Raw genomic sequence first — 26,627 nt, forward strand, 5'->3', positions numbered from 1 at the left:
TTCGATCACTGGGATAGAATCTGCTGTCAAATGGTTAACGTTAACGCTAAATTTCGATCTATTTCGTCCCGAAATAGATAGGACCCGTCGATCGCTCCGTGCGTGAAATTACCGTCGATCGCCCGCAGGTAGGGAGCGCGTCGCTAGCGGCATTCGAGTGCCCGACGACCGACGCAATACAGCTGCAATACATTACCTGCTCCGCCGGCGCAACTCCCCCGGTCTCTGCTGTCTTCTTCTCCACTTTGGTCTGGTCTCCGGCTGGCTTCACTGAACTTCCTGTCCTGGCAGGAAGTTTAAACAGTAGAGGGCGCTCTACTGTTTAAACTTCCCCCAGACAGGAAGAAGTGAAGCCTACCGGACCCCGGAGACCAGACCAGAGCGGAGAAGAAGACAGCGGAGACCTGGAGAGTCGCGCCGGCGTAGCAGGTAATGTATGCGGGGCGGGGGGTGGGGGAGCGGCGGCAGCACCACCACCACAGATTGTTAACGGTTTCAGGCTGAAATCGGTTCACAATCTGTTTGCAGTAAAGGCAGCCATACGATCCCTCTCTGATCAGATTAGATCAGAGAGGGATCTATCTGTTGGTCGAATCTGATGGCAAATTGACCAGTGTATGGCTACCTTAATAGAATTATTGCCATCTGTTGGCTCGCCCCAACCTTTTTTATGTGTGTGGCTTTAAAGAGACTCTGAAGTCTCCTGAAAACGATCTTTTTATTTAAAAAAAAATGCTTAACATATTTGCCCTAACTAAACCGCCGCATTCCCACCGCTGAAATCTATCTAAATCCCCCCAAACTCGCCCTCCCTCTCCCCTGCAAAATCCACGACTTTCTTGGAGCTATGAGCCGCCTCCATGCCCCGTCTATCAGCGTCGGATCTCCGCCTCTCCCCTGCCCCTCTCAGTGAAGGAAGGCTGAGAGGGGCGGGAGAGAGGCGGCAATCCGGGCTGCCGGACGCGCTGAGAGGCAGAGCTGCGGCTCATAGCTCTGCCTCTCATGGAAGCGCTGCCCAGATTGCCCCCCGGCGAGTTAGGGGGGATTTAGTTAGTGTACAGCGGCGGGAATGCGGCGGTTTAGTTAGGGCAAAGATGTTAGGCACATTTTTTGAAATAAAAAGATCGTTTTCAGGACACTTCAGAGACTCTTCAACAAGGAACTTATCCAATGACAGTTAGTTTTGAGGATTTCATGTAAATTTGACATTGCACAGTCTCTACACTCAGATGAAGTATAATCCTGCAGTGCCAATGGGAGAAGAACTATCGTGATGACGTGACGAATGTATACTTTTTTTTGCTTGTATATCATGGCAATATTTCACAGAAAGGTTTGCTTGTATTGCAAAGCGCTCTTAAACCAAGTTACTCTCAATCCAAGGTTTTACTGTATTGTTCAACAGCTTTGCTTTGCTTAGATGCACAGGATGCAATTCATACACACTTCATGCTGCTGCATCTTACAACCAGCAGGACAGGAACTGCTAATTCTTCTAGGAAAATATTATATTTGGACTTTTTTTTGTTAAACTAACACAGTAATTATTTATGCCTAATGATTTTCAACATGATTCCCAGAATTCCACTTTACAAGATACTTGAAATGCAGTACATGAGCTCCTCAGCTTAGCCACCCTCACCTCCCTCTTGCTGCCCAATCCCCCCCCCCATAGTTCTGAATGAACCCAGTCGGCGCAAGGACACCAGCTCTGGCCTCCCCGTGCGTCCCCTTTGATCGCACTCATGAACAGCTGTGTGCAGCAGCCATGCCCTGGAGCATTCTGGGCATGTGTGGTTAAGAAATATTTGTACACCTCCTCCCCTCCATACTTAGGACACTCCTGGCCCCTATGCAGCTGGAGCAAAGAGGGCATGGGAGTGGGCACAGCATCCGCCTGCACTGAAGAACACGAGGGAAAGCTTAAAGATGGACGGAGGTAGAAGAAGCAACAGTTTATGTGGGCCCCAGGTATGACCTTTTTGCCAGCTCACGTGTGCTTTAACACTGAAACAGTCCCCCGAATTGATGACTGATAACTAGGCTATATTATTCTTTATGGAGCCATCATATCTGGGCCTCTCCTGTGTTTACAAAGTACACAAGTAAGACCACAAGATTTTCCCCTCCAAAATATTTTAGTACCAAACAAAGATAGGAGAATAAACAAATCAATCCGTTCTATAAAGATCCAGCCGCTCCATTGTTAACGGCTATAGAATGTATACAGCTCACATCTATGGTAGGAGGCATAGTTGTAAAAATCCATTAATTGGTAACCACTCTAACTGAAATAACTGAAATACTGGGATTGACTCAGTGGGAGAGAAAGCTTTTTGGTGTGAAGAGATATAAACAAATCAGCTTACAGAATAAATAAAGGCAGACTGATTCAGTCAGATAACCAAAAGTTTATGTGTATATTGACTCATCCTGCACATATGGGAGTTTCTAAGTATCTGCCTGAGTGATTGCTTCACATAACAGCTTCACACTTTGCAACGGATTAAAAAAGAGAGCAACATCGCCCTCATGTGGTGGACTTAAATATTGCTGAATCTCATTACAATGACTTCACAACAATAGATCCTAAAAAATGAATAAAAAAACATTCACCCCTAATTCTAAAGCACAAACTTTTTCTCTACATTCTCCCTTAGAGAATATTACATTACCTTGAGACTCTCCACCTCCTCTTTATGTTGTCGCTTTTGGTACAATATAGCAGCCTGGTACTCTGCAAAATAGGTGACAAGGACATGGAAATCAATTCACTGACACAAATTAGGGAAAAAAAGATTCAATAAACAGTATTTAAAAATAAAAAAGGTACTCTACAAGACACCAACAACTGCATCATATTTAGCAACCTTCAAAGCAAAATGCAAGAGCACAAAAAGCTAATTCTGTATATACATTGCAAGAACTTTACTAATGTTCCCATGAATGCACAACAACTATTTTGCAGTACCGATTCCTCTGGATGCGCTTTCCCCATTATAGCCAAATATGAGAAATTTATTACACAAATGCCTAGGATAATCCTGAAATGAACAACAAACAAAGAATATTTAGGCCTCTTTCACACCAAGACGTTGCATTTTAGGGGACGTTAAGGTCGCATAACGTGCCCCTAACGCAACGCCTTGTGGTTAAGTTGGACGTCAGAATGAGCCGTGTTATGCAGCTCTTGGTACACTGTTTTCGTTCTATCTATACTAATAGAACAGCAGCTCCAGGATAGTGATGGGAAGTCCGGATTCGGATGATTCGAATTGGATCATTGAAAAAATCCGGATCTTTGAACTGAATCATTTGAATCATTTGAATCATTTTACTAGGGAAGCAGACTGGGGGTGAAATGACTAGCAGGACATGACTTTCCCTGCACTGTACATTCTGTATGTTCTTGTTTCTTCCAGACAGACATCCACTGTGAACCGAATCGTTCATTGTGATGATCCGGATGATTCGACTCACAAAAAAGATTCGGATCAAATGAACAATTCATTCATGATCCGGACAACACTACAAGTCCAGGTTACGTCACCACAGTGCAGTGAATATTAGCCATGTGGCTAGTCACTGAGCATGTGCAAGCAGTCTAACGCAGCTAAAGCACTGTATAACACACAGCATGCTGCACTTTCATTTAACGAGTAGCATTACAATGTAACGCAACGTGGGCACTGTGAACAACACATTGATTTTTCATTACTGAGTTGGGCTGCGTTACAGGCTGCAACATGGGACTTTAACGTCCCACTGTGAAAGAAGTCTAAAAGCAGGAGTTGAGATTTATTCAAAAAGGCATGAATCCACATGATTGGAGCAAAACATACTCCACCTGCTAGCTTACCTTCAAGACATGCACTGTAGGTGGGACTTGAGGATAGGTTTGGGAAGCACTGGGTTACCATTCAAGTGAACCTGAACTGGCCGGGGAACAAAAAGTTAGATACTCCTCAACCCCATTATTGCCACACTTAGACCATCTGAATATATCCAGCAAGAGCTTGTTGGACAGATTCCTGTGGCCGTGCTCCTCGCAGTGTATGTATGCAGCCGTACTGCACAAGTGCGAGTGTGGCTGCGAATGCACAGTATGCTGAAGCAGTTTGTGGACTAGAAGAGGGTCTACTTTGACAATTATCTATTATTTTTTTACAATACAGGTTTGCATTAAAGGACAACTGTAACCACGGGGATATGAAGGCTGCCATATTTATTTCCTTTTAAGCAATACCAGTTGCCTGGTTATCCCGTTTATCCTCTGCTTTTAATACTTTTAGCCAGACCCTGAACAAGCATGCAGCAGATCAGGTGTTTGACATTATTATCAGATCTGACAAGATTACCTGTATGCTTGTTTCTGGTGTGATTCAGACACTACTGCAGCCAAATAGATCAGCAGGGCTGCCAGGCAAATGGTATTGTTTAAAAGGAAATAAATACGGTAGCCTCCACATTTTTCTCACTTCAGTCCTATTAGCTTTTCAAGGGCTGATGCACATAAGGCAACACTTGGGGAGAATTCACACTGAGCACATTGCAATGTACAATAGTACCACAATGCAATGTACCCAGTGGGAACCAATTTTTCCAGATCGATGAACAATCCAATGAAAATGATTGGGTGTGGGTTTTTTACCAAGAATTCAGTAGTTTCAATGCAACATTAAATATTAATAGTTCTAATAATAAATACGTGATCTAACTGAAAACATATCAGAACTTCGTGAGAACAAGAGATCAGAAGAAATAAGCCATTGTTGGTTTGGCATCCCTGTTCAATCATCTACCGGGAATTCAGAAAGATCTATTGCTGAAAAGATCAATGGCTCACAAGATTGGATGCAGATTCCATTGTATGCCCCAGGCCTAACTCGTGTCTAAAGCCCCATCTACACGGAGGGACATTGTAGCGATCCGGCGGCTCGATTAGCCGCCGGATCGCCTCTTCTGCGTGCCCGACGCGTCCCCGCCGCATTCGATTCCCCGCCGGCGCCGCTTATCTCCCGCACGATTCCCTGCCATTGTCCCCTCGCGGGGATCGAGCAGGGAATCGGCGGTACGGAGATCCGTTCTGTCGGATCTTATCAATCGAGCCGCATCAGCGGCTCGATTGATAAGCAGCATCGCGGCCGCATCTACTCGTGTAGATGCGGCTTAAAATTTCTGATCTTCTTCTGGTCAAAATTGTGTCTTCTCATCGTAAGTCTTCAAATGTATGGCAGAGCAACGAGTTACAATTCCCTGAAATGTTTGTCCTGTCTTCTAACAGTCACTTTAAAGCCGCATCTACACGCGTAGATGCGGCCGTGATGCTCCTTATCGAGCCGCTAATGCGGCTCGATTGATAAGATCCGGCAGGACGGATCTTCGCACCGCCGATTCCCTGCTCGATCCCCGCGAGGGGACAATGGCAGGGAATCGTGCGGGAGATAAGCGGCGCCGGCGGGGACGAGCGGGCACGAGCGGGGAATCTAATGCGGCGAGCGTGGACGGGCGGGCACGCGGAAGAGGCGATCCGGCGGCTAATTGAGCCGCCGGATCGCTTCAATGTCCCATGGTGTAGATGGGGCTTAAAGCCGCATCTACACGAGCAGATGCGGCTGCGATGCTCCTTATCAATCGAGCCGCTGATGCGGCTCGATTGATAAGATCCGACAGGACGGATCTCCGCACCGCCGATTCCCTGCTCGCTCCCCGCGAGGGGACAATGGCAGGGAATCGTGCGGGAGATAAGCGGCGCCGGCGGGGACGAGCGGGGAATCGAATGCAGCGGGGACGCGGCAGGCACGCGGAAGAGGCGATCCGGCGGCTAATCGAGCCGCCGGATCGCTGCAATATGGCATGGTGTAGATGGGGCTTTACGGTGCTAGTTTGCCGACAAATACTATACTAGAATCAACTGGAGACACTTTTCCACATGATGGCCTGGTTTGAGGCAATGAAAATTTTACTATACTCTCAAGAGCAGATGTACTACATTAATTGTAGAGCTTCTGTTGTCTGATATTTTATGATGTGTATGCTGTATTTAAGCTTGTAAGCTCTGAAATGTGTCATAGTTGTTTGTATCCACTGCAGTTTGTTCTTGAGGTGCTACAGTACTTTAAGTATAAGATTAAAAAAAAAAAAAAAATACAATTTAAAAGACTTTTTTTTATATATAGACACAGACAAGACCAGGAAAAAAAATTGTGTATTGCACTTTTTCCTGGTGGACTCAAAGAGCTTGAGCTGCAGCCACAGGGGCACACTCAGTAGGCAGTGGCAGTGTTAGAGAGTTTAGCCCAAGGACTCCTTACTGAATAGGAAGAGCCCTTAACCAATACAGAATCCAGACAGACAGACAGACAGACAGACAGACAGACAGACAGACAGACAGACAGACAGACAGACAGACAGACAGACAGACAGACAGACAGACAGACAGACAGACTAGGAAAATAAAAAAGCCAGAACCACTGTGACAAAAAAAGTTCTGAAACAAGCAAAAAATAAAAAAATCTACAGACCAAAACCAAACCAAAAGTCCTTATTAAGAAACCTATCAGTGCATAACTTCCAAAGCAATCTGTAATATGGGGATCATTAACCTAAGGAATTTAGTGATGCTGTCTATACAATGAAAATGTTATTTCAATAGTCTGCACCACTTAAAAATAAATAAATAAACAAAGGCCTGGTGCACACCAGAGGAGTTTTTCTGAGCGTTTTCAGTTTTTAAATCTGCTGCTAATTTTATCCTATGTGTCTGTGCACACTGGAGCAATGAGGTTTTGTAAAAAAAACTAAAACCCCATAGCATTACATTGGGAAGAGCTTTTGAAACCTCTAGCGCCAAAACGCTAGAGGTTTCAAAAGCTCTTCCCAATGTAATGCTATGGATTTTTTTTTACAAAACCTCATTGCTCCAGTGTGCACAGACACATAGGATAAAATTAGCAGCAGATTTAAAAACTCAAAACGCTCAGAAAAACTCCTCTGGTATGCACCAGGCCAAACACTGCATTTCACTGTAAGGGCTGGTGCACACCAAAAACCGCAAGCAGATCCGCAAAATGCTAGCAGATTTTTAAACGCTTTTTTTTATTTTTATGAGGCGTTTTGCTAGCGTTTTGCGGATTGCTGCTGCGCTTTTCAGTATAGTAGATTTCATATATTCTTACAGTAAAGCTGTTACTGAACAGCTTCTGTAACAAAAACGCCTGCAAAACCGCTCTGAAGTGCCGTTTTTCAGAGCGGTTTGCGTTTTTCCTATACTTAACATTGAGGCAGAAACGCACCCGCAATCCAAAAAATGCCTCACCCAGGCATTTTTCGTTTCTGCAAAACGCCCCCCGCTCTGGTGTGCACCACCCCATTGAGATACATTGACCAAGCAGATCCGCAGCCGCAAGCGGATCTGAAAACGCCCAAAAAGCCGCTCGGTGTGCACCAGCCCTTAGAGAATGTTGAGATCTAAAATTGAAAATTTGGCCAAAGTCTCAGTTTGTGATTTAATCAAAATTGTCCAGTAATCATACAAATGATCTATCTGAATTCAGAATGTGGCAATACAAATTTACTTTGAATGAATTTAGAAATTTAAATTCCAAAGAAAAGAAAAATAGTCTAAAGACATGTATTAAATCTTTGGGACGTGCTGCTGTCCTACGGCAGAATTTTCATGTATTTGACAGAGAATATAGATAATCACATACATATTTACAATTTAAATACGCCAATACAGTAAGACACATATGTCATAACAGATTATATGATCAAGCATGCTGACCTAAACTGGTCCTTAATCCTCTGTGTAAGTTAATGCCAGCATATGTAGACATTACAAGGCTATTATCCTTGTAAAAAACCTTTGCGGCTTGTCTATACAAGTCTACTCAGGCTAACTTCCATGAATTTTAAATGACAACTCTACACAACAGATTCCATCTTTTGCATGGCCTTTAAAGGGGAACTAAAGTAAGAGGTATACGGAGGCTGCCATATTTATTTCCTTTTAATCATTACCAGTTGCCTGGCAGCCCTGCTGGTTTATTTCTCTGCAGTAGTATCTGAATAACACTAGAAACAAGGATGCAGCTAGTCTTGTCAGATCTGACTTTGAAGTCTGAAACACCTAATCTGCTGCATGCTTGTTCAGGGGCTATGGCTAATCGTATTAAAGGCAGAGGATCAGCAGGGCTGCCAGGCAACTGGTATTGCTTAAAAGGAAATAAACATGGCAGCCTACATATAACTCTCTCTTCAGTTCCCCTTTAAAAAAAAGTTCAGCCATGTGCAGGCAAAAAGAAAAAATACATACTTTAGCCATTTACTCAGCTTTACATTCTTTTTGACATTTTCTACCTTTTTAAGGTTCTTTCCCTACTCGGGAAGTTTTCAACCCCATTACAGTGATTAACCATAAATAGTGAAATAAAGCTTGTTAGGATGCATTGAAATTCAGCAAAAAGTGATAAATTATACAAGTTAAGGAGACCAATTTGATTTAATCAATTATAAATGAATGTTAGCAGACAGAGAGAAATTTGTTAACTTTTGGGGCAACTTTATACACAATGATCTCTGGCTCTGCTAGGACAGAACAACAATGGACTCCCTAATAGATTCCTCTGATCATATCCAGATCAGATTCCTGTAGTACTTTTACCCCACACTGCATATCAATTATCAATAGATTTCAGCAGGAAATCTACTGAAAATCTGTCTAACCCGGTCTGACTGCAGCATTTCACTGTTTCTATTTCAAACAGTTTTATTGAAGTTTTCAAAAAAATTATACAGCATACATTGCAGGACAAAGTTCTCGTTGGGACAGAACATCATGACTGACCGTTAATTAACAGTTGCACATGCAAGACAAATCCGCAATGAAGTCGTGATGGAGTGTCCTATAAAGAGGGACTATATAGCCCCCATTTCTGCGTAGATGCGGGAATCCAGTGTTCCAGAGCGAACACCGATCCCCGATCTGAGGACTTTGCCCAGGAAGCCTCAGGCCACACCCGAAACAGAACGGGAGGGCATAGATACCTTCAACAAAAAGGAAGAGTAGAAGAAGAAAGAAGAAAACTGAAGAGGACAGAAAAAGAAGAAAGGAAAGAGATAAGTCTGGTCCTTGCCATGGCCAACATTCCCTGAACCAAGATCCCACCGCTAACAGTTAAGCGGTCCATCCGGCTACCCATTACCCGTAATTGTCAAATATAATTTCCAGGGCTCCCAGATTTTATCAACCTTGGAGCGCCTATCCAGAAGGGTTCCTGCCAGCTGCTTCTGGATCATGTACCCGGAAACCCTATTTTTGACTTCTTCAAATGGTACAAGCCGTTTCTTCCAGGCTCTAGCTACTGTTTGTTTAGCTGCCACAAAAATAAATTGAAGAAGGATTTCCTGATTTTTAGTAAGAGAGCCTGACTTAAAATCAAGCAAGGCAGACCACGGGTATTTACGCATCTGGGTATGGAAGACAGCCTGTATCAAACGATAGATTTTGGACCAGAAGTGAGAAAGCAGGGAGCATGACCAAAAAGTATGTAGCAGGTCTCCTCTGGATTGGCAACCTCGAAAGCATGTATCATTTCACTGTTTGATACGAGGCAATGCAATGGTATGGACTGTCAATCTACTGCTGCTCCCGCCCCCCATTGGTTAATTTCAATTGATTATCATCCTAAATTAGCCAGTAATTGAACAGGAAAATCGACTCCTGTCCTGTGTGACTACCTTTATTTGGAGGCATAATTAGGGGCACAGGTAACTTAACTGACAGATTCAAATAAAAAGCTAAGCCAGCAACTTTACAAAGAACTTTTGTTTGCACAGGAAGAAGTACAGAAATACCTTCTGATGGTCCTTTGAGCAGAACAAGATCAACTAGCTTTTGATGTAGAGTATATAAATAAACAACATTTAAGGGCTCATTTATGTGTGAATTCACAATGCAATTTTTCGCATTAAAAATGAAACCAATGCATGTCAATTAAGTTATTTTCATGAAATGGGAAATTTTGCATGCAGTGCAATGCAGAAAAAAAAATGGATTGCATGCTGCAGATTTCAGCACCATGCATCCATTTCCCAAGATGATTATTAGACAAATACAAAATTCACATTAAAATTGCATAAAAACGCAGAGAAAAAACAAAACAAAACAAAAAAAAAATCGCATATAGGAAAAATGTATGTGAAATGTTATATCCTAGTGGAAATAGACCATTAGTGATCTTTCAAAGTAGATTGTAAACAAAAAAAAAATATGTCGTTAAAAAAACAGCACCCTTGGATGCTTGGAAATCTTCTGCTAACCAGTGACCAATTTAGTAAGCTAGCTCAGTGTTTCTCAACATTTTATTGGTATGTACCCCTTTTAAAACCCCATACTCACCAAGTACCCCCTAGCATAATAAACATCAAAAGTACCCCTTGATAAATATCTATTTAATCGTAGTACATGATAATTGGTTCTAAACAATTTCCAAACATTTACTATTGCTTTTGATTACCAAAATACTAATTTAGTGTAGTTTAAATAAGATTTATCATTTTCTAAAACTCTAAATTTGTTATTCTTGGTTAAGTATATCAAACCTGAGTACCCCCTGGAACCATCAGAAGTACCCCCTGGGGTACGCGTACCACATGTTGAGAACCTAGGAGCTAGCTTAAAGAGAATCTGTATTGTTAAAATCGCACAAAAGTAAACATACCAGTGTGTTAGAGGACATCTCCTATTACCCTCTGTCACAATTTCGCCGCTCCCCGCCGCATTAAAAGTGGTTAAAAACAGTTTTAAAAAGTTTGTTTATAAACAAACAAAATGGCCACCAAAACAGGAAGTAGGTTGATGTACAGCATGTCCACACATAGAAAATACATCCATACACAAGCAGGCTGTATACAGCCTTCCTTTTGAATCTCAAGAGATCATTTGTGTGTTTCTTTCCCCCTGCATCTCTCATGCACTAAAGTTTCAGGCTGCTCTTTTCTTCCTGCAAACAGCTTTGCCCTTGTCTGTAATTCTTGAGTATGTGAAAGCCCAGCCAGCTCAGAGGCCGATTTATCCAGCTTGTAAAAGATAAGAGAGAAGAGAGAAGCTGCCCTAATCTAAATAATACACAGGCAGTGTGCATAGAGGGGCCTGGAAGGGGGAGTTCATAGCAGAACCACAACACTGAAGTACTTGGCAGCCTTCCAGACACAGGCTGACAAGTCTGACAAGAGAAATATACATTGATTTATTACAGAGACAGTGATAGTATAAAGTGCTGCAGTAAGCCAGAACACATTAGAATAGCTTTTGGAACTTGTAGGATGATAAAAAACAGGATGAAATTTTTGTTACGGAGTCTCTTTAAAGCTGGTACACACAATGCAATTTTCCCATCAGATCGACAGGTTAATTGATAATTGCTTTCAGTCCACATGGGGATTGATTTTGTGCAGTGATGATGATAATGTTACTTATTCAGTCGTATCAGACTCTTGGTGATTCCATGGGTTAGCTCTCTCCATGCTGTCCGATCTTGTACCATTTGTGCCAGTTGCCTTAAAGAGGAACTCCAGTGAAAATAATGTAGTAAAAAAAAGTGCTTCATTTTTTACAATAATTATGTATAAATGATTTAGTCAGTGTTTGCTCAATGTAAAATCTTTCCTCTCCCTAATTTACATTCTGACATTTATTACATGGTGACATTTTTACTGTGGGCAGGTTATGTAGCTGCTCCTAGCTGTTTTGGCTGTTAGAGACAGCTGTAAACAGCTAATTCCTGTCTGTGAACGTTGTTACATTGTGGCAGTTTGCCCAGAGTACCGTGGTACTCAGAGCTTCTTGTGGGAGGGGTTTCAGCACAAAATCAGTCATACAGCGCCCCCTGATGGTCTGTTTGTGAAAAGCATTATATTTTTCATGTAAAAGGGGGTATCAGCTACTGGTTGGGATAAAGTTCAATTCTAGGTTGGAGTTTCTCTTTAAGCTCAATCCTGTGTCAACTTTGATGGTGTCAAGCCAACTCGTTCTCTGGTGGGCTTGTCACCTTTCGTCACTAATCAGTCCTAGCATTAGGTCTTTCTCCAAGGAATTTGATCGCATCACGTGGCCGAAATATGTGAGCCTGAGTCTGGTGATCCTGCCTTCCAGTGACATGTCTGGTCTTATACATACCAATACTTTATTTGTTCGTCATCTTTGCGGTTCACGGAATGCGAAGCAACCCTCGCTAGCATCAAAACTTGGAGTCGATGTTTCTTCTGCTTTTCTTAGGGTCCAACGTTCACAGCCATACATGGTTATGGGGGAAACAATGGCATGAACCAGTCTACATTTGATTGTTTTGTACAGTACTGATCTAAAAATCGATGCCTTCCTCAATCGAAAACAGATCAGACATGCTGGAAATTATTAGTCGACCCGTTTACCTCAGGGCTTTCCAACCCGTGGTAAGCATACCACCGGTGGTACTTTGCCCTTGGCCAGGTGGTACACCCCGTTTTCCCTGCCACTTAATTGCTAGACTGCTGCTTGCTCGCCCGACAGGACCGCAAGTCCCGGTCCTGTCCTGCACTGCCTCTTCTCCACAAAGTCCAGCTCCCCCTCCATCGCTACTCGCTGTGCTGCCCTGTGCCATACTTCAGACCTCAGATCAGCGGTGAAGAGACAGACAGGCAAACTGTGCACAGTGACAGCGCATATACAGGAAGTGACATCATTGCTCACAGCCTCTATATGAATTATACACGCCATCACTGTGCACCATTTGCCTGGCTGTCTCTTCACTTTGGCCGGGTTACTGTTGATCTGAGGTCTGAACAAGGAGCGAGCGAGGGGATCCAAACTTTCTGGTGAGTCACTGCCCAGCTCTCTGGATGTGGGGGGAAGCTACCTATACTGAAGCGGAAGGGGGGGGGAGCGGGAACAGAACTGTAAATGCTACCTATATTGGCCAATCATGGCAATCTGTAGGCTAGCAATGTAATTTTAATCCTTTACCCCACTCCCTCTGCACCGATTCGGCGGGTAGCGGCAGCGATCGTTATGCACACGCAGCTAGCAAAGTGCTAGCTGTGTGTAGCAAAAAAAATAATTATGTAAATCGGCCCAGCAGGTCCTGAGAGGCACCCTCCGGCGGCTTACCCCGTGTCACACATGGGGTTACCGCCAAGGAGGTTAACTGTCAACGCTTAGTAATTTTAAAAGACAACTGAAGTGAGAAGTATATGGGGACTGCCATATTTATTCCCTTTAGGCTGGTTTCACACCAGGACGTTGCGTTTTAGGGGACGTTATGGTCGCACAACGTGCCCCTAACGCAACGCCTGGTGCTCTCTGCTTTGGACGTCAGAGTGAGCCGCGTTGTGCAGCTCACTCTGGCGTCCGTGATGCGCACTCTTGGACGCATGCGGCATCACGTGGTCCCGCCGGCCAATCGCCGCACAGAGCGGCCGCTCCAGGAAGTAAACACTGCACGTCACTGAGTGCAGTGAATATTAATTAGCCATGTGCCTGGCCGCTCTCCGCTCCTCCCCAACGTTACTGAGCATGTGCAAACAGTCTAACGCGGCTCTGTCGCTTACAAAGTACTGCATGCAGTACGTTATATTATGGCACAGCGTTATACTGTAACGCAACGTGGGCATTGTGAACAGCCCATTGATTTTTCATTGCTGTGCGATGGGGTGCGTTACAGGCTGCTCTAACGTGCGCCTGTAATGTCCCACTGTGAAACCAGCCTAAGTCATAGACTAAAACTAGTCCTTGGTAAGAGTACTTGTAATAGGTACAGACTGGAACAAAGAACATTTATCGGGCCCTAGGCAATGTAACTCTACGTACATGTAAGAGTGATGTGCAGGTACTCTGCAGGGGAATAAGGAAATTCTTCCATTATTACACATTCTTCATGCACAATCTGAACCAAGTTTATGGGTGATAGACAACACCTCTGTATTCAATGTGCACAACATTCTCAGTGGATTCCCTGCAGCTCTGTGGAGAGTGCATATGTAGAGTATAGTACTACTGTGTAACAAAGTAAACCGTAGACAGATGAAATTAAAGTTTTATACATACCTGGGGCTTCCTTCAGCCCCCTTCAGGCTAATCAGTCCCTCGCTGTCCTCCTCCGCCACCTGTATCTTCTGCTATGAGTCCAGTTACTTGAGCCAGTCTTGCTTAGTTTGCATGCACACACTCCGTCGCTGGGAGCGTACTACACCTGCGCAGCACTATTGCACAGGTGAAGAATGCTCCTGGCTGTAGGAGCGGCACGTGGCCGGACAGCGCTGACTGGCTGAATTACCAGGACTCATAGCAGAAGATCCAGGTGGCGGAGGGGGACAGCGAGGGACTGATTAGCCTGAAGGGGGCTGGAAGAAGCCCCAGTATGTATAAAACTTTTCTTTTCATCCTTCTCAGGTACCATTTAATTCGTAGTCACCAAACCAAATTTTAACAACCTATCAAATTATTTGATTTCATGAGCAAAGAGAGTGCATACATTTGCATAAATCAGAATCAACGCAGAATTATTTCCATCTTATTGACCATCTCTATTAGTGACATGGCTACACATCAGGCTTTATACTCACAGCATAGATGTTATTTAGTATATATGTTACGGCCAGAACCCGAAGTTTGGCCACATCTAGTTTTGGCCGGCCACTTCAGGTTCTGGCCGGCCAATGTGCGAACTGGCCACTGCGCTGCGGGCCAATGTGAGAAATGGAATAATTCCTGTAACGTTAATGTATCTTCTGGCCGCAGCGCAGCGGGCAAATGTATCACATCTTAGTTAATATAATAAAATTAAGCCTGCGGCAATGAAGCCGCCGGCTTTTGCTCTGCCTCTCTCTCCTCCCCCTGCCTCTCTCTCCTTCTCTTATGGGCAGCCGGGGGGGGGACACACGCATGTCCCCCAGAGTTGTTCGTCGCAGCAGGAGAGCAGAGCGGGGAGACTGCAGACATTGCTTCTGCCAGCACCCGCTCTGCAAGAACGGCAGGACACGCGTGTCCCCCCCGGCTGGCCATAAGAGAAGGAGAGAGAGGAGGAGGAGAGAGAGGCAGAGAAAAAGCCGGCGGCTCCATCTCTTACATTGCCGCCCGCTTAATTTCATTAAATGAACTAAGATGTGATACATTTGCCCGCTGCGCTGCGGCCAGAAGATACATTAACGTTACAGGAATTATTCCATTTCTCACATTGGCCGCAGCGCAGCGGCCAGTTCGCACATTGGCCGGCCAGAACCCGAAGTGGCCGGCCAGAACTAGAAGTGGCTAAACTTCGGGTTCTGCCCGTAACATATAGAAGAGATTCCTGTGTACACATTATATATACAGTCACAATCAGATGTGTATATCTAACTATATGTGTATATCCGGGAAAAAGAAAGGAGGTGGCATCTGTTTCTACATCAGCCCCACTTGGTGCTCCAACACCTCTGTTCTTGCCAAAAAATGCTCACCGGATCTTGAGCTCCTTCTGATTAACTGCAGGCCATTTTACTCTCCCAGGGAGTTCTCTTCCTACGTCCTTGTCGGTGTGTACATCCCACCCGACGCCGATGTCAAGACCGCCCTGCATTATCTCAGTGACATGGTCGCCAAATGGGAGTCGTCCTTGCCAGACTCTTTGTTCATCATCCTAGGAGACTTTAACAGGGCCAACCTTCGCCAAAAGCTTCCACGCTTACACCAGCACATCTTGTCTGGTACGCTGGCTCCACCGGAAGCGACAGACGCAAACTACAGAGGGTCATCAGGTCAGCGGAAAGGATCATCGGGAACTCACTCCCTGCCCTAGACTTCCTCTACAATGCCAGACTACGCTCCAGAGCATTGAAGATTGCCAAGGATCCCTCTCACCCTGGCCACCAGTTTTTCAATCAGCTCCCCTTGGGGCGGAGGTATCTGAGGTACCGGTCCATCTCTGCAAAGACCACCAGACACAGAAACAGCTTCTTCCCCTCAGCGGTAAATTCGCTGAACTCTATAAACTCTACTCATGCTCTCCCCCCCTTAGACTTTCTGCCTGTAACCCACTAGCTATGGAAAATTGTGGTTATGTTTATGTACTGTATATGGTTATGTGTGTGAAGCGATGTCTATGTCTCTATGTATATGCCCTGCATTCATGTGCCAAGCCCAATTCCGGGCACGACCCAGTCGTGCTTGGCGAAATAAAAGAGATTCTGATTCTGACTTTAAAAATACGGGGACTGCTTTATTGAAGCAGCACAAGTAACTAATTTTGATGGGTTTATTTCATTTTTGTGGACGAAGCACAGCTATTACTGTATGTATAAATTATTTATGATGACTATTATCTGAGAAATAGAACATTTTATCATATTTTCTATTTTAATTACAGTTTAAATTCATTAGGAGTCGGTGCATTTTTTCCCGACTCCAGGCACCCAAAATTGCCCCGACTGACTCCACGACTCCGACTCCACAGCCCTGCGAGATACTATACATTTATAAAAAATAATCACTCAGTGACTGAACCAAAACTCAAGGCAAACTCCTCTTTGTGGAATTTCTTCCTTGAGGCTCAAGAACCTTATAATGTAATTAGAGTACCAAGGTACATATTTGACCTACATAAATGCATTTAGTAGTCCAGCACAGCAGAAATATTTTGGGCTGAATCTAATTATAGTGTCACAACCTGTGATTAATGAGAACACTACAGGCCATAGTCCAACCAGAGTAATATACAGCTGCTTTCTGCATCATCATGTTTGCAAAAGGAGCAGCTTCAAACAGAAGGCGTTAGCCTCAATCAAACTCTGTTGTACTACTCCCATCTTATCTAGAGGGATTAGAAGTGCAATGTGGATGGATTATCATTATTATATGTCATATAATAAAGATATTTAATGCAAACTATGATGCAAATTACTCCCAACTATAGGAGGTCTCTGATGAAGCCAAGTTAACAGGTTGGGACATGGCTTTTGTTGAGTTGCTGACTGTTTGCAGAAAAAAAAAAAAAAAAAGGATGAAAAAAAAAAAATGTGAATGGATTATCAGTGTCCAGGCAGAAGATACATATTCCGTATTGGTCAAAGAGGACGACCAAATCTCTGCTGCATTAGGCCCAGTTCACGATGCTCCACAAACGCAATTGATGCAGAATTATCGTGGTAAGCCCACCCACTCAAGAAGAGCTTATGTCCATTCCGCTTCTTTCACAACTTGATGTTTTACATCAGCTGTGTTCATGTTGCCCCCCGTCTGACTCATCCACTGTACCGTCCACCACTCATCTCTAAACTGATCGGAGCATAGCAGAAGTGTGGGGCTCCCTGTTGGATTGTAAAAAAAAAAAATAAATAAAAATAAACAATCGACAGGCTACCTATCTAGCAATAGGGAGGACTCATTGGTCTACCATGAATCAATGAGAATGTTCTCTGTTGATGTAGGATTCCCAATGTCCTTTGCAAAGCCCAATGCTTCTTCTGCACTCCAATCTGCTTCAGAACGACTAGTGTGTGCCAGCAGCAGCAGAACTGAGTAAACTGGACAGGTGAGTCGGAATTTTATATGCTGCGATCAGTCTAGTGTAAACAAACAGTCTGTTCCAATAGGCTTCCATTGCATCCAATTTGTAGGGTGGTCGCAAAACAGTTGCAGAAAAATACAGTATGTCGGGATTCTGCATTTGCGGTCCAGTCCATGCGCATTGCGTTCTAATTTACAGTGTAAACGCATCCTATTAATGACAGGATTTTTTTTTTGTGTTCCAGGAAATGCAGCGTTTTTTTTATTGCAGTGTGAAAGGGCCATTAATGTTCAGACCCTTCAGACTTACTTTTCATATTTATACTGCATAAGAATTGCACTTGATTAAAACGGACTGAAAATTTTCAAACTCCCTTAAAAGGCTCACGGTTTAATTTCTCTACCACATTCTGAACCAGGTAATTTAGGCGCACCGGCTACCGTCATCTTGGCAATCCCATAGGTAGCAATATTTGATTGCTATGGTGTGCCGATGGCTATCGTCACGTGGCAAGTGTTCAGCTAGCGTCACACAGTGATCACAGTTGATCTGCGAGCAGCACAAGCGCTCAGTAAGGGTTCACATTGGCACCAAAAAGGGTATTTTTAGCTCCCCGTAAATAGACCGGATTTTTAGCTTCCTGTAAACAGACCGGACCCTAACGGAGGTAAACAGATTCTATGTTAATCTATAGGATCCATACACATGGTTTAATTAGTACGGAACTGTTCAGCGCGTTCCGCCAAACAGACTGCAAGTTTGGGGAGGCTGTTATAATTCCGGAGCGCCGGACGCATCTCATTGACAAGAATGGATCAAAAACTATTGCCCAATAAAAACATTTTTACACAGGTCAGTTTTTGATCTGACTAGTGCAGGCTCTCTCAACCAGGGTTCCCTGGAACCCCAGGGTTCCTTGAGGACTCTGCAGGGGTTCCTTGGCATTTTACCCCATCGTGGGGGAAGTATAATAGAGCACACTATAATAGGTGGTACTGTAACAAGAAGCACTAAATTGGGGGGTCAGGAGACAGTATAATGAGTGACAGTGTAATAGGAGATAGTGAAATTAGCAGCCTAACCCATTTAAAGACCATGCCTCCTGAAAAATGAATGTAGGGGTTCCTCGAGACCAAAACATTGTTTGCAGGGGTTCCTTGAGATCCAAATGTTATTTACAGGGTTCCTCCAAGGTAAAAAGGTTGAGAAAGGCTGGACTAGTGTAAACCCACACATAAGCGGTGCTAGTGCTTGGCTGGTGTTGCCAGTATGTTTGAATTTGGCACATGTTTTGATAAGGGTTTGACAAGTGGCAGTAGTGGTGGAAAGCAATACTTTTGCTCAACAAGCATTTCAAAGTCATCAGTAACCAACACAGGGGTGTACGAGTTTGGCACACATATCAGTACACATATCAGTAAGTGTTCAGCCAGTGATTGACAAATGGTGGGGATGGATCAGTAAGCAGCACTGGGGTGTTTCACTTACTACGAGGTATAACATCGGTAGGTTAGTATTAGGCGTGGAGAATAGGAAGGTTAGTTGAAGAGGATTATCTAGGGGAGGTCACAAGTTGAGTTTGCTGTGAGCTATAAGGCGCGTACATAACCCTGATTTAATCAAACAAAGGGTCGTCAGTTATGGCGACCGTTTCTCCGTGTGTACAGTCTGTCGGCAAGCGGATCAGTCAAAACCAGCCTTATCAGCCTGCCAACAGACTGTACACATGGGGAAAATGTCGCCAGAACGGCCGCCACGCAGGTGGGACCCGTCGGTTGAAGAAATCAGGCGTGTGTACTAAATCGTATAATTATGAATATCCTTAATACAATATTATCTATATCATTACTATCAGCTCACTTCAAACTCACTTGTGTAAATATTAAACGTGTATGTGTCTGGCCCTTACACCATTGTATGGCAAAGGCACTACATTTGCTCTATGCCTCATAGCAGGTTATCGGTGTATGGAGTGACACCAATTTAACCCTTAGACTGCCAGATTTATTTATTTTTTGTTTGTTTTTAAAAAAACTACTTGCCTGTGCCAGCTACTTTGGCATACTGGTGACTGAATATTTTGACAAGCTCTATATGTTCCATAGTCCAAATTAGTAGGCATTGCATTTGAGGGCAAATAATTGAGATTTGATACAGCATTATGGTTATTATGATGAGAATCTATGCAGTTTGTAAATGGGCTAATCCAATCTTGGAAGCAAAGCATTAGTCCATGTTTAAGCTGCATAGGTTTTCAACAACATTTGCATAATTCTGCATCAGCTTATTTGTAAATCTCTAGCAAACTTAGTCAAAAAAAGAAACGTGGAAAACAAAAAGCAGAAATTTAGTCATTTTGGTGGAAAATGCCTTTAGAAGTCATAGATGCAGGAAACGACACAATGTCTAAAGACGTCGTCGAAAGGCAGAAGTAGTTTTGGCGAACAACTTCTTTAGATGCCTGCAGCATATAAAGATGGCAATTTCGAAACATCTAATGGCATTGGTGGAAGCCTAAGTGTTAAATGTTAAGTTATCTAAACCTATTTTCTAGGTCGGCCAAGATTTCCTTTATTTGAATAGAGTGCATGTGTCACTTTTTATTGTCTTCTGTGCCCATATTAATGAAACTTACACCTCATAAAGGGGTGGTCTCCACTGCTTCCACCTCAGAAAATCCTCCAAGCAGCCTGTGGCATTGTATCCAACTCTTACAAAACTAAATAAACAAAGCTCTAAAAACGCAAAGAGTTAAAAAATGGCAGCTATGTCTAATGGTGGCCATACATGGTACAATTTTTCATTTTTTTTTCGATTAGATAATTTAGTTTGATTATTCCGTTAGATCGAATATAAAGATTTTTCCAGCATGTCCAATCTGATTTCTCGAAAAAACGGGATAATCGTTTGAATTTCTTGATCGAAAACAAAAATATTTTCAACTTTCATTCGATTTGATCATTTAGATCGAATAAACTGGATAATCAAACGTTTTAATTGTACCATGTATGGCCACCATAAGAGTGATCAGGAGAGGAAGTACAAAAAAATGCCAATAAGAGTACAGACAGTAACAAAAGCATGGCCTGCTTGATCCAAAGTAGAGTTTTTATAAAACCAGAATAATGATGGCAACAGCCACACATCTACTCACTAAGGCTAGCATTATCAGTTTACACAGTGTTCCACACCTTAAGTCACAAGGCTAAATTTCTGCTAGTTGTGCCAACAGCAATGACACCATGTAAAGCTGGCAGGACACAAACATGCAGTGTATTCTGAATAGGAATATAAAAAGGATTCAGCTGCATTTGCATGCATAGAGTTGATTCAAACTGTCAAGTTAACTCAGGCTGGGCAATGTGTGTAAATATTTGTGATTTGATTCCTGGACCACTGGGTTCAGTATATTGTCAAGTGGGAAATGTTCATCTTGTCTATTCCAATCTTCAGCACATTCAGAAATTAAATGCTTGTACTTTAAATGCCTAACCAATGTAGAAGTCTTCTCACTCATCATAAATGAATACTCCCTCTCACATCTGATAATGGACACCAATCCATCACCATTCCAGGACAACATATTAAGCAGAATTCCAATGGAATCTCCACTCCCACTGAAGTTATACTGATGGCATCGTATCCATAATTTCCTTTCATCTCACTTTTAAACACTACCCAAAAGGACCCATGTTGGTTTCAGTTTTAAAGTACTTCTACTTCAGTGAGATTAAAAAAAGCTTTAAAATGGAGGTTCCAAACAAAGCAACATACTTTCATTATGGATTTTAGTTTTGTTTTTGACACTCAGGTGACTCACATTGTTTACCCAATTTACCCAAAAAATTACTAACCACTAGTCCAGTATTCCAAACAAGAGGTGAAAGAATCATGGCAAACCATGGCTTATGGGAACATCTGGTCCCGTTTACCACGGTAGCATTCAGGAATGGTGCCTTGTGGTTTATATTTGGGATAATACCAGGCCCAGCAGTACCACCACTGCCATAGTACCATGCTGGTATCTTTACGGCACGGACAATAAAGTGCAGTTCCAAGTCAACAGACCTATTAGTCAGAGCAGAGCCTTGCACAAGAGTGTGGAAAGCTAATTACTATTGATCCTCAATGATATCTGTTGAGAAGTGGTCGATATTTCACACCTCTCTCAGTTCTGAAAGTTGACTTTCCCTAGTGCAACCCAAACCTTGTTGTGACTGGCTGAGAATCGGACTCTTGAGAAAAAACAAAAAAAGACACAAAGGGACCGGGAGCCCGATCTGGTGTATCATCAATGAGACACCAGAATATGTAAGTAAAACAGTGATATACTCACAAAATTGGGTTGCTGTAAAAAGCAACCACCTTTCTCGCATGTGAGGAAGTACCGTCCTCACTTGGCCTTGCTTCTGATAGTAGTTTAGGTCGCAGCTCCAGGTAAAAGGTTGGCCACTTGGAACAACTTCCAAGTGTGCACTCCCCTATACTGGGGTGGTGAAGATTGAAGAAGGGTAGGAGGCGCCCGTAGACTTATATCAGTAGTAGGAGATATGGTAATACTAAAGTAATGTAATCAATAGAAAGGATGTTCCTACCTTATAGTAGTGAAAATCACACGCAAGGTAGTAATAGATACTTCTTAACTTTTATTGAGGCACAAATGACAACGCGTTTCTCGGCTACAGCCGCTTCCTCAGGTCTATGGATGTGCCTAAATGCCAAGTGTCACTATCCTGGACCGGATTTTTCACCTTTCAGGATAAACTATGCACAGGATGGGTTGGGATGGGTGCTATCAAAAAAATGAACTTTGCTGGCTTCAAGGGTTAGTAAATTGGATAGTAATTATCCTGCTAATGTATGCAGCCTGGAAATCTGCCAGCCAAATGCAGCAGCATTTGGATGAGGAGGCGTCACAAAACCACAGTATTCTGAAAGTGGGCATGGGGTGTCAAAATTGCACTGGAGCTACATGAAGTGAATGGCATGGTTTGTGGTGGTCTGCTGAGCAGACAGACAACAGCATGCAGGAAAGTAGTACTATGGCCCGAGACTGAAGTCATGGTAAGGCTACAGAGAAGACTGATAAAGTGGTGCACTACACTGGGGCTCAGATAAGGATTTGAGCATGAATTTTCTGAATGAGGAGACATCACAGAAGTAGGCAAAGTATACAGTAAATGGAACAGCAGCAGACTCTGCATGACCGCTATTCTGCAAAGGGTGGTACAGCAAAAACAAGGCCACACAAGACGTGGGGCAACTCTGGTGGAAAACATGCACGGATTGAGGTACATTACGTACTGGGGAATACAGGTAGCAGGATATCTGGGAAATGAATGTGAATGGCACAATAATAATGGAGGCATAATAGAAGTGTGCACTAGAGGTATTGCCTCTCGATGCAGCCCACCTATCGTGTCACCATACCCTCCCTTTAGATTTTAAGCCTTTGGCAGGGCCCTTTCTCGTGTATCATACTTATTTGTGCACTCTAACCACAGCATAATGAGAACTTGTATTATTGGGACTACTAGTCCAGTGTGTGATCTGGCATTATTGCTTATCACCTGTATTGTGTTATCTGTCACCCCTATTGTCATTGCTGGTAACCTTATTTATTGTACAGCATTGTGCAATATGTGGGCGCTATATATTATTCCAGTAAGTATTAATAATAGTTAGAATAATAAAGGGGAGGGCAAGTTCTTGCATAGTGTTTTGAAAATGTATTGTTATATGGAAAGGGGCAGTGATGGGATACCCAAGCCCTGTTTTGTGGGGTGTTGACTGTAAAATTGCTTTAAAGGAGTACTGTAAGGGTAATGAGTTTAACTTATCTGGGGCTTCTAACGCCCCCCGCCATCCTCGTAGACGTCCTGCGCAGTACACTCCAGGTGACGTCAGTGGGAGAGAGGACACGCACGGCAAGGAGACGACATTAAAGCCCCAAATTCCGGAAGTGAGCCGCAGCAGGGGACCAGAGAATCCTTTTGTCCCGGCGCGGGCACAGGACGTCTGCAGGGGGCCGTTAGAAGCCCCAGGTAAGTTAAACTTTTAAAAAAAAAATTTTTGTACCCTTACAGCACTCCTTTAAATAAAAATAGGTCTTAAAAATAGATCAATACTTACCTATGGAGAGGGGAAGGAGGACCTTGCTCCAGTAGAGCCTTACCAGTTCTCTCTCCATTCCCTTGTTCCACCACCAGGCCATGGTAAAGTTCGTCAACCAGCTTGGTCAAATACACCGTCAGGAGTACTTCTGTGGACTTTGGAAGTACTCGTGTCCCTGAGTACTTTTGAGAATGAGTGGGTCCATACTACCCTGGCGCGAGTTTGGGCTCATGTCTGCACAGTACGGATGCGTCCATCTTTGGAAACACCCAGGGAGTGGAGTGCTTCAAAGGAGTCCTGTAGGTGTAGCATTTCAACGGGGGACAGCAGTGGACCAAGGGCAAGGAGAGAGGACCAGGAAGGCTCTATGGGATCCAGAGCCTTCCCTCTCCATAGTATCTTTCAAGCTTGCTTCACAACTCCTATGCTGGCCATGCACTGGCCATGTCTGCTCTCTACCTTCAGCATGCTATTTGAATTTAAACTCCCCAACACAGTGTCACCTGTTCTCTCAACATTGGCTACTAGGCAACAAAGTAGTTTGTGGCCCACTAGGGGCCCATCAGCCGTTTTGTGGTGTTCATGGAAAGACTCGCAGGCACTTAAGAGTCCTCAGGAGAGTCCATGCCTACCACTAGAAGCAGAGTTGACAGAACCTGCTCCTAACCACAACGGCATATGCGGTTTGTTTAAATACCTGCAATTTACAGTGGAGAGCAATTTTTGTTAGTGAAGTTACGCTCTAATTAAAACTTGTTACATCATTTAAATCCAGCACTAGCCCAGAAAGCACGTCCCCCCAGCCCCTAACAAGAAGCGTTCATATGTCAACCCTCCTCTAAAAAAATAAGCCCTAGCTGAAATTCCGAGCATGCTCAAAATATAAGCCCTGCCCTGAAAGGAAGCCCTAGTGGCAGTTTTTACCAGTGTCCTCCGCTATGTCTTCCACTGTCTTCCATGGTTCGTGTCGAGTGTCTTCAGCTGTCCCTCATGTAGGCCTGGATTTACCTTACAGAAGCCTATAGGCACAGGTCCTTGCACCCTAGACTTCGACCTCCATGAACCGACAAACCCCTGCTGAACCACCCTGCAAGTGTGCTGGCTGACCCAGCTGTCACTTCTCCCTTACTTCTCTTGCCTGTTATTGGTAGCTAGCCTGGTATTAGGTAGCCAGAGGTACCCTCAGTATTAAGTAGCTAGAAGAGCCCAACTGAAGGGAGATCTCGCCAGTGGAATGCCGAGAGCAGGGCGAGTAATCTCATTTACACTTTTCTGCTCTGCATGGAGAGGGAGTCGCTCAGGGAGGGGAGTGAGCTGTCTTTCCATCAGGCACCTGTCCTCCTACTGGTACCTCCTCTTTGATGTGCTGTCCCCATGTCCTCCAATGTCTCCCAGCTCCATGCTGTGCATATGGGTACAGCGCAGAGAAGAGGAGGATGTACAGACAGAGAGATACAGGGATAGCGGAAGACACCTGAGACACATGGGGGACAGCAGAGGACATGGTAGACAGCGGAAAAGGCGGGAACAGTGGAAGATGCGGAGACACCGGAGAACCGAGGACACAGTAGGACATGGGGACACAATGAATGAGCAGCTGAAATATCTAACAATATGCTTTAATCATCATACCTTCCGTAGTCTTCACATCATTTAAGCACTACTTTTAAGTCACTCACTAAAATAAAATTAAGATAATGCTGTATCACTGGCGAGTAAACAAGACTAGGTGATCAAACTATACGCAGATTAAACATCTCACATACATATTTTAAATGACCTATAGAGCTGTTTTGCTAGACTTTACATCGCTTTAGTTATTTAATCCTTCGGAATGCTGATATAGTCTAGGGCTGTGGTAGCTTAGTGATCATTACTCTCTTGGTCATGATATGCATGTAATGAATCACTGCCACTGTAACAACTTTGTCTTGCATTAAACCAACAAACAACTAAGGATGAATTAGTGAGCAAATTTTGCTAGATGAGGAGGCTCAACAGTGAATGAGCAGGTGCTCAGTAATGTCATATCAGATGACACAGGGTGTGATGCTGAAAAACAGGTTCTACTAACTATCCAGCAGTCTGGAGAAAAAGACAGTAAAAAATACCATTTATGTCCTTTGAGAGAAACAGAATTTTAAATTCAATACTAGTTAGAAGAGAAGCTTGATGTCACATAAAACCACTTGACATTTTCCACTGCTTATCCATTAAAGGGAGTTGGAAACAGGAGCTACAACACAAGTCAAAGCAGCCTCTAAGCAGAGTTTCTCTGGAAACGTCTGATCAGGTGTTACTGTATCAGGAGGAACCCAATAATCACCATTTCCTAATTTAAACAGCGAATAACCTACAGAAATTACTTACATTTACCAAAGATCAAATTCTAGCCTTGATGAAAACATATCAGTGCACAGAGTGGTATTTGACTAATAAGATAGTAGGCCAACTGGAGATCTAGAGTGATATTGTTGCGGGATGAAGCAAGAAGGATGGGGAAGATATTGTTGAGGGTGGTAAATTTGAAGGGACAAACTTCAGAATCAGAATCAGAATCAGTTTTATTTCGCCAAGTACAGCAAGAGCTATAATCGGAATTATTTGTGGTACACATGGCATAGACAGAGTAGAGACATACAAAACATGCAATTTGAAATACAGTAGTCAGATAGACAAATAGTGATGCCGGTAAAAAGCTAGTAAAGGCCCCCATTCCCGGATTGAGACCGGGGACCAGCTGACCTCCCGGCAGTTAGACCAGCAGGCCGGACCGGGGAGGGTCAGAGTTCAGAGTTCAGTGCCCGAACGGCTTGAGGGAAGAAAGTGTTCTTCCGCCTGGTGGTTTTGGCTGGTATAGTCCTGTAGCGACGGCCCAACGGGAGGAGCTTGAAGTAGTGGCTGCCAGGGTGAGAGGGGTCGCGGCAGATCATGGTGGCCCTCTTCCTCAACCTAGCGGAGTGGAGGAGGTCAAGAGGTGGAAGAGGAGAC

General features: G+C 43.7%; 1 protein-coding gene across 4 annotated transcripts in view; it reads right to left on the reverse strand.

Annotated features, from left to right (window-relative positions):
• Positions 1-26,627, reverse strand: part of FMN1 (formin 1) — a 405,926-nt gene that overhangs the window by 168,527 nt on the left and 210,772 nt on the right. For all 4 annotated transcript variants that reach the window (XM_068253927.1, XM_068253926.1, XM_068253928.1 and 1 more), the window contains one exon: positions 2,676-2,737. In XM_068253927.1, coding sequence (XP_068110028.1) covers positions 2,676-2,737 — 62 coding nt within the window. The remainder of the gene's footprint in view (positions 1-2,675; positions 2,738-26,627) is intronic.

This window comes from Hyperolius riggenbachi, chromosome 9 (assembly GCF_040937935.1).
Source record: "Hyperolius riggenbachi isolate aHypRig1 chromosome 9, aHypRig1.pri, whole genome shotgun sequence".
Classification (NCBI taxonomy): domain Eukaryota; kingdom Metazoa; phylum Chordata; class Amphibia; order Anura; family Hyperoliidae; genus Hyperolius; species Hyperolius riggenbachi.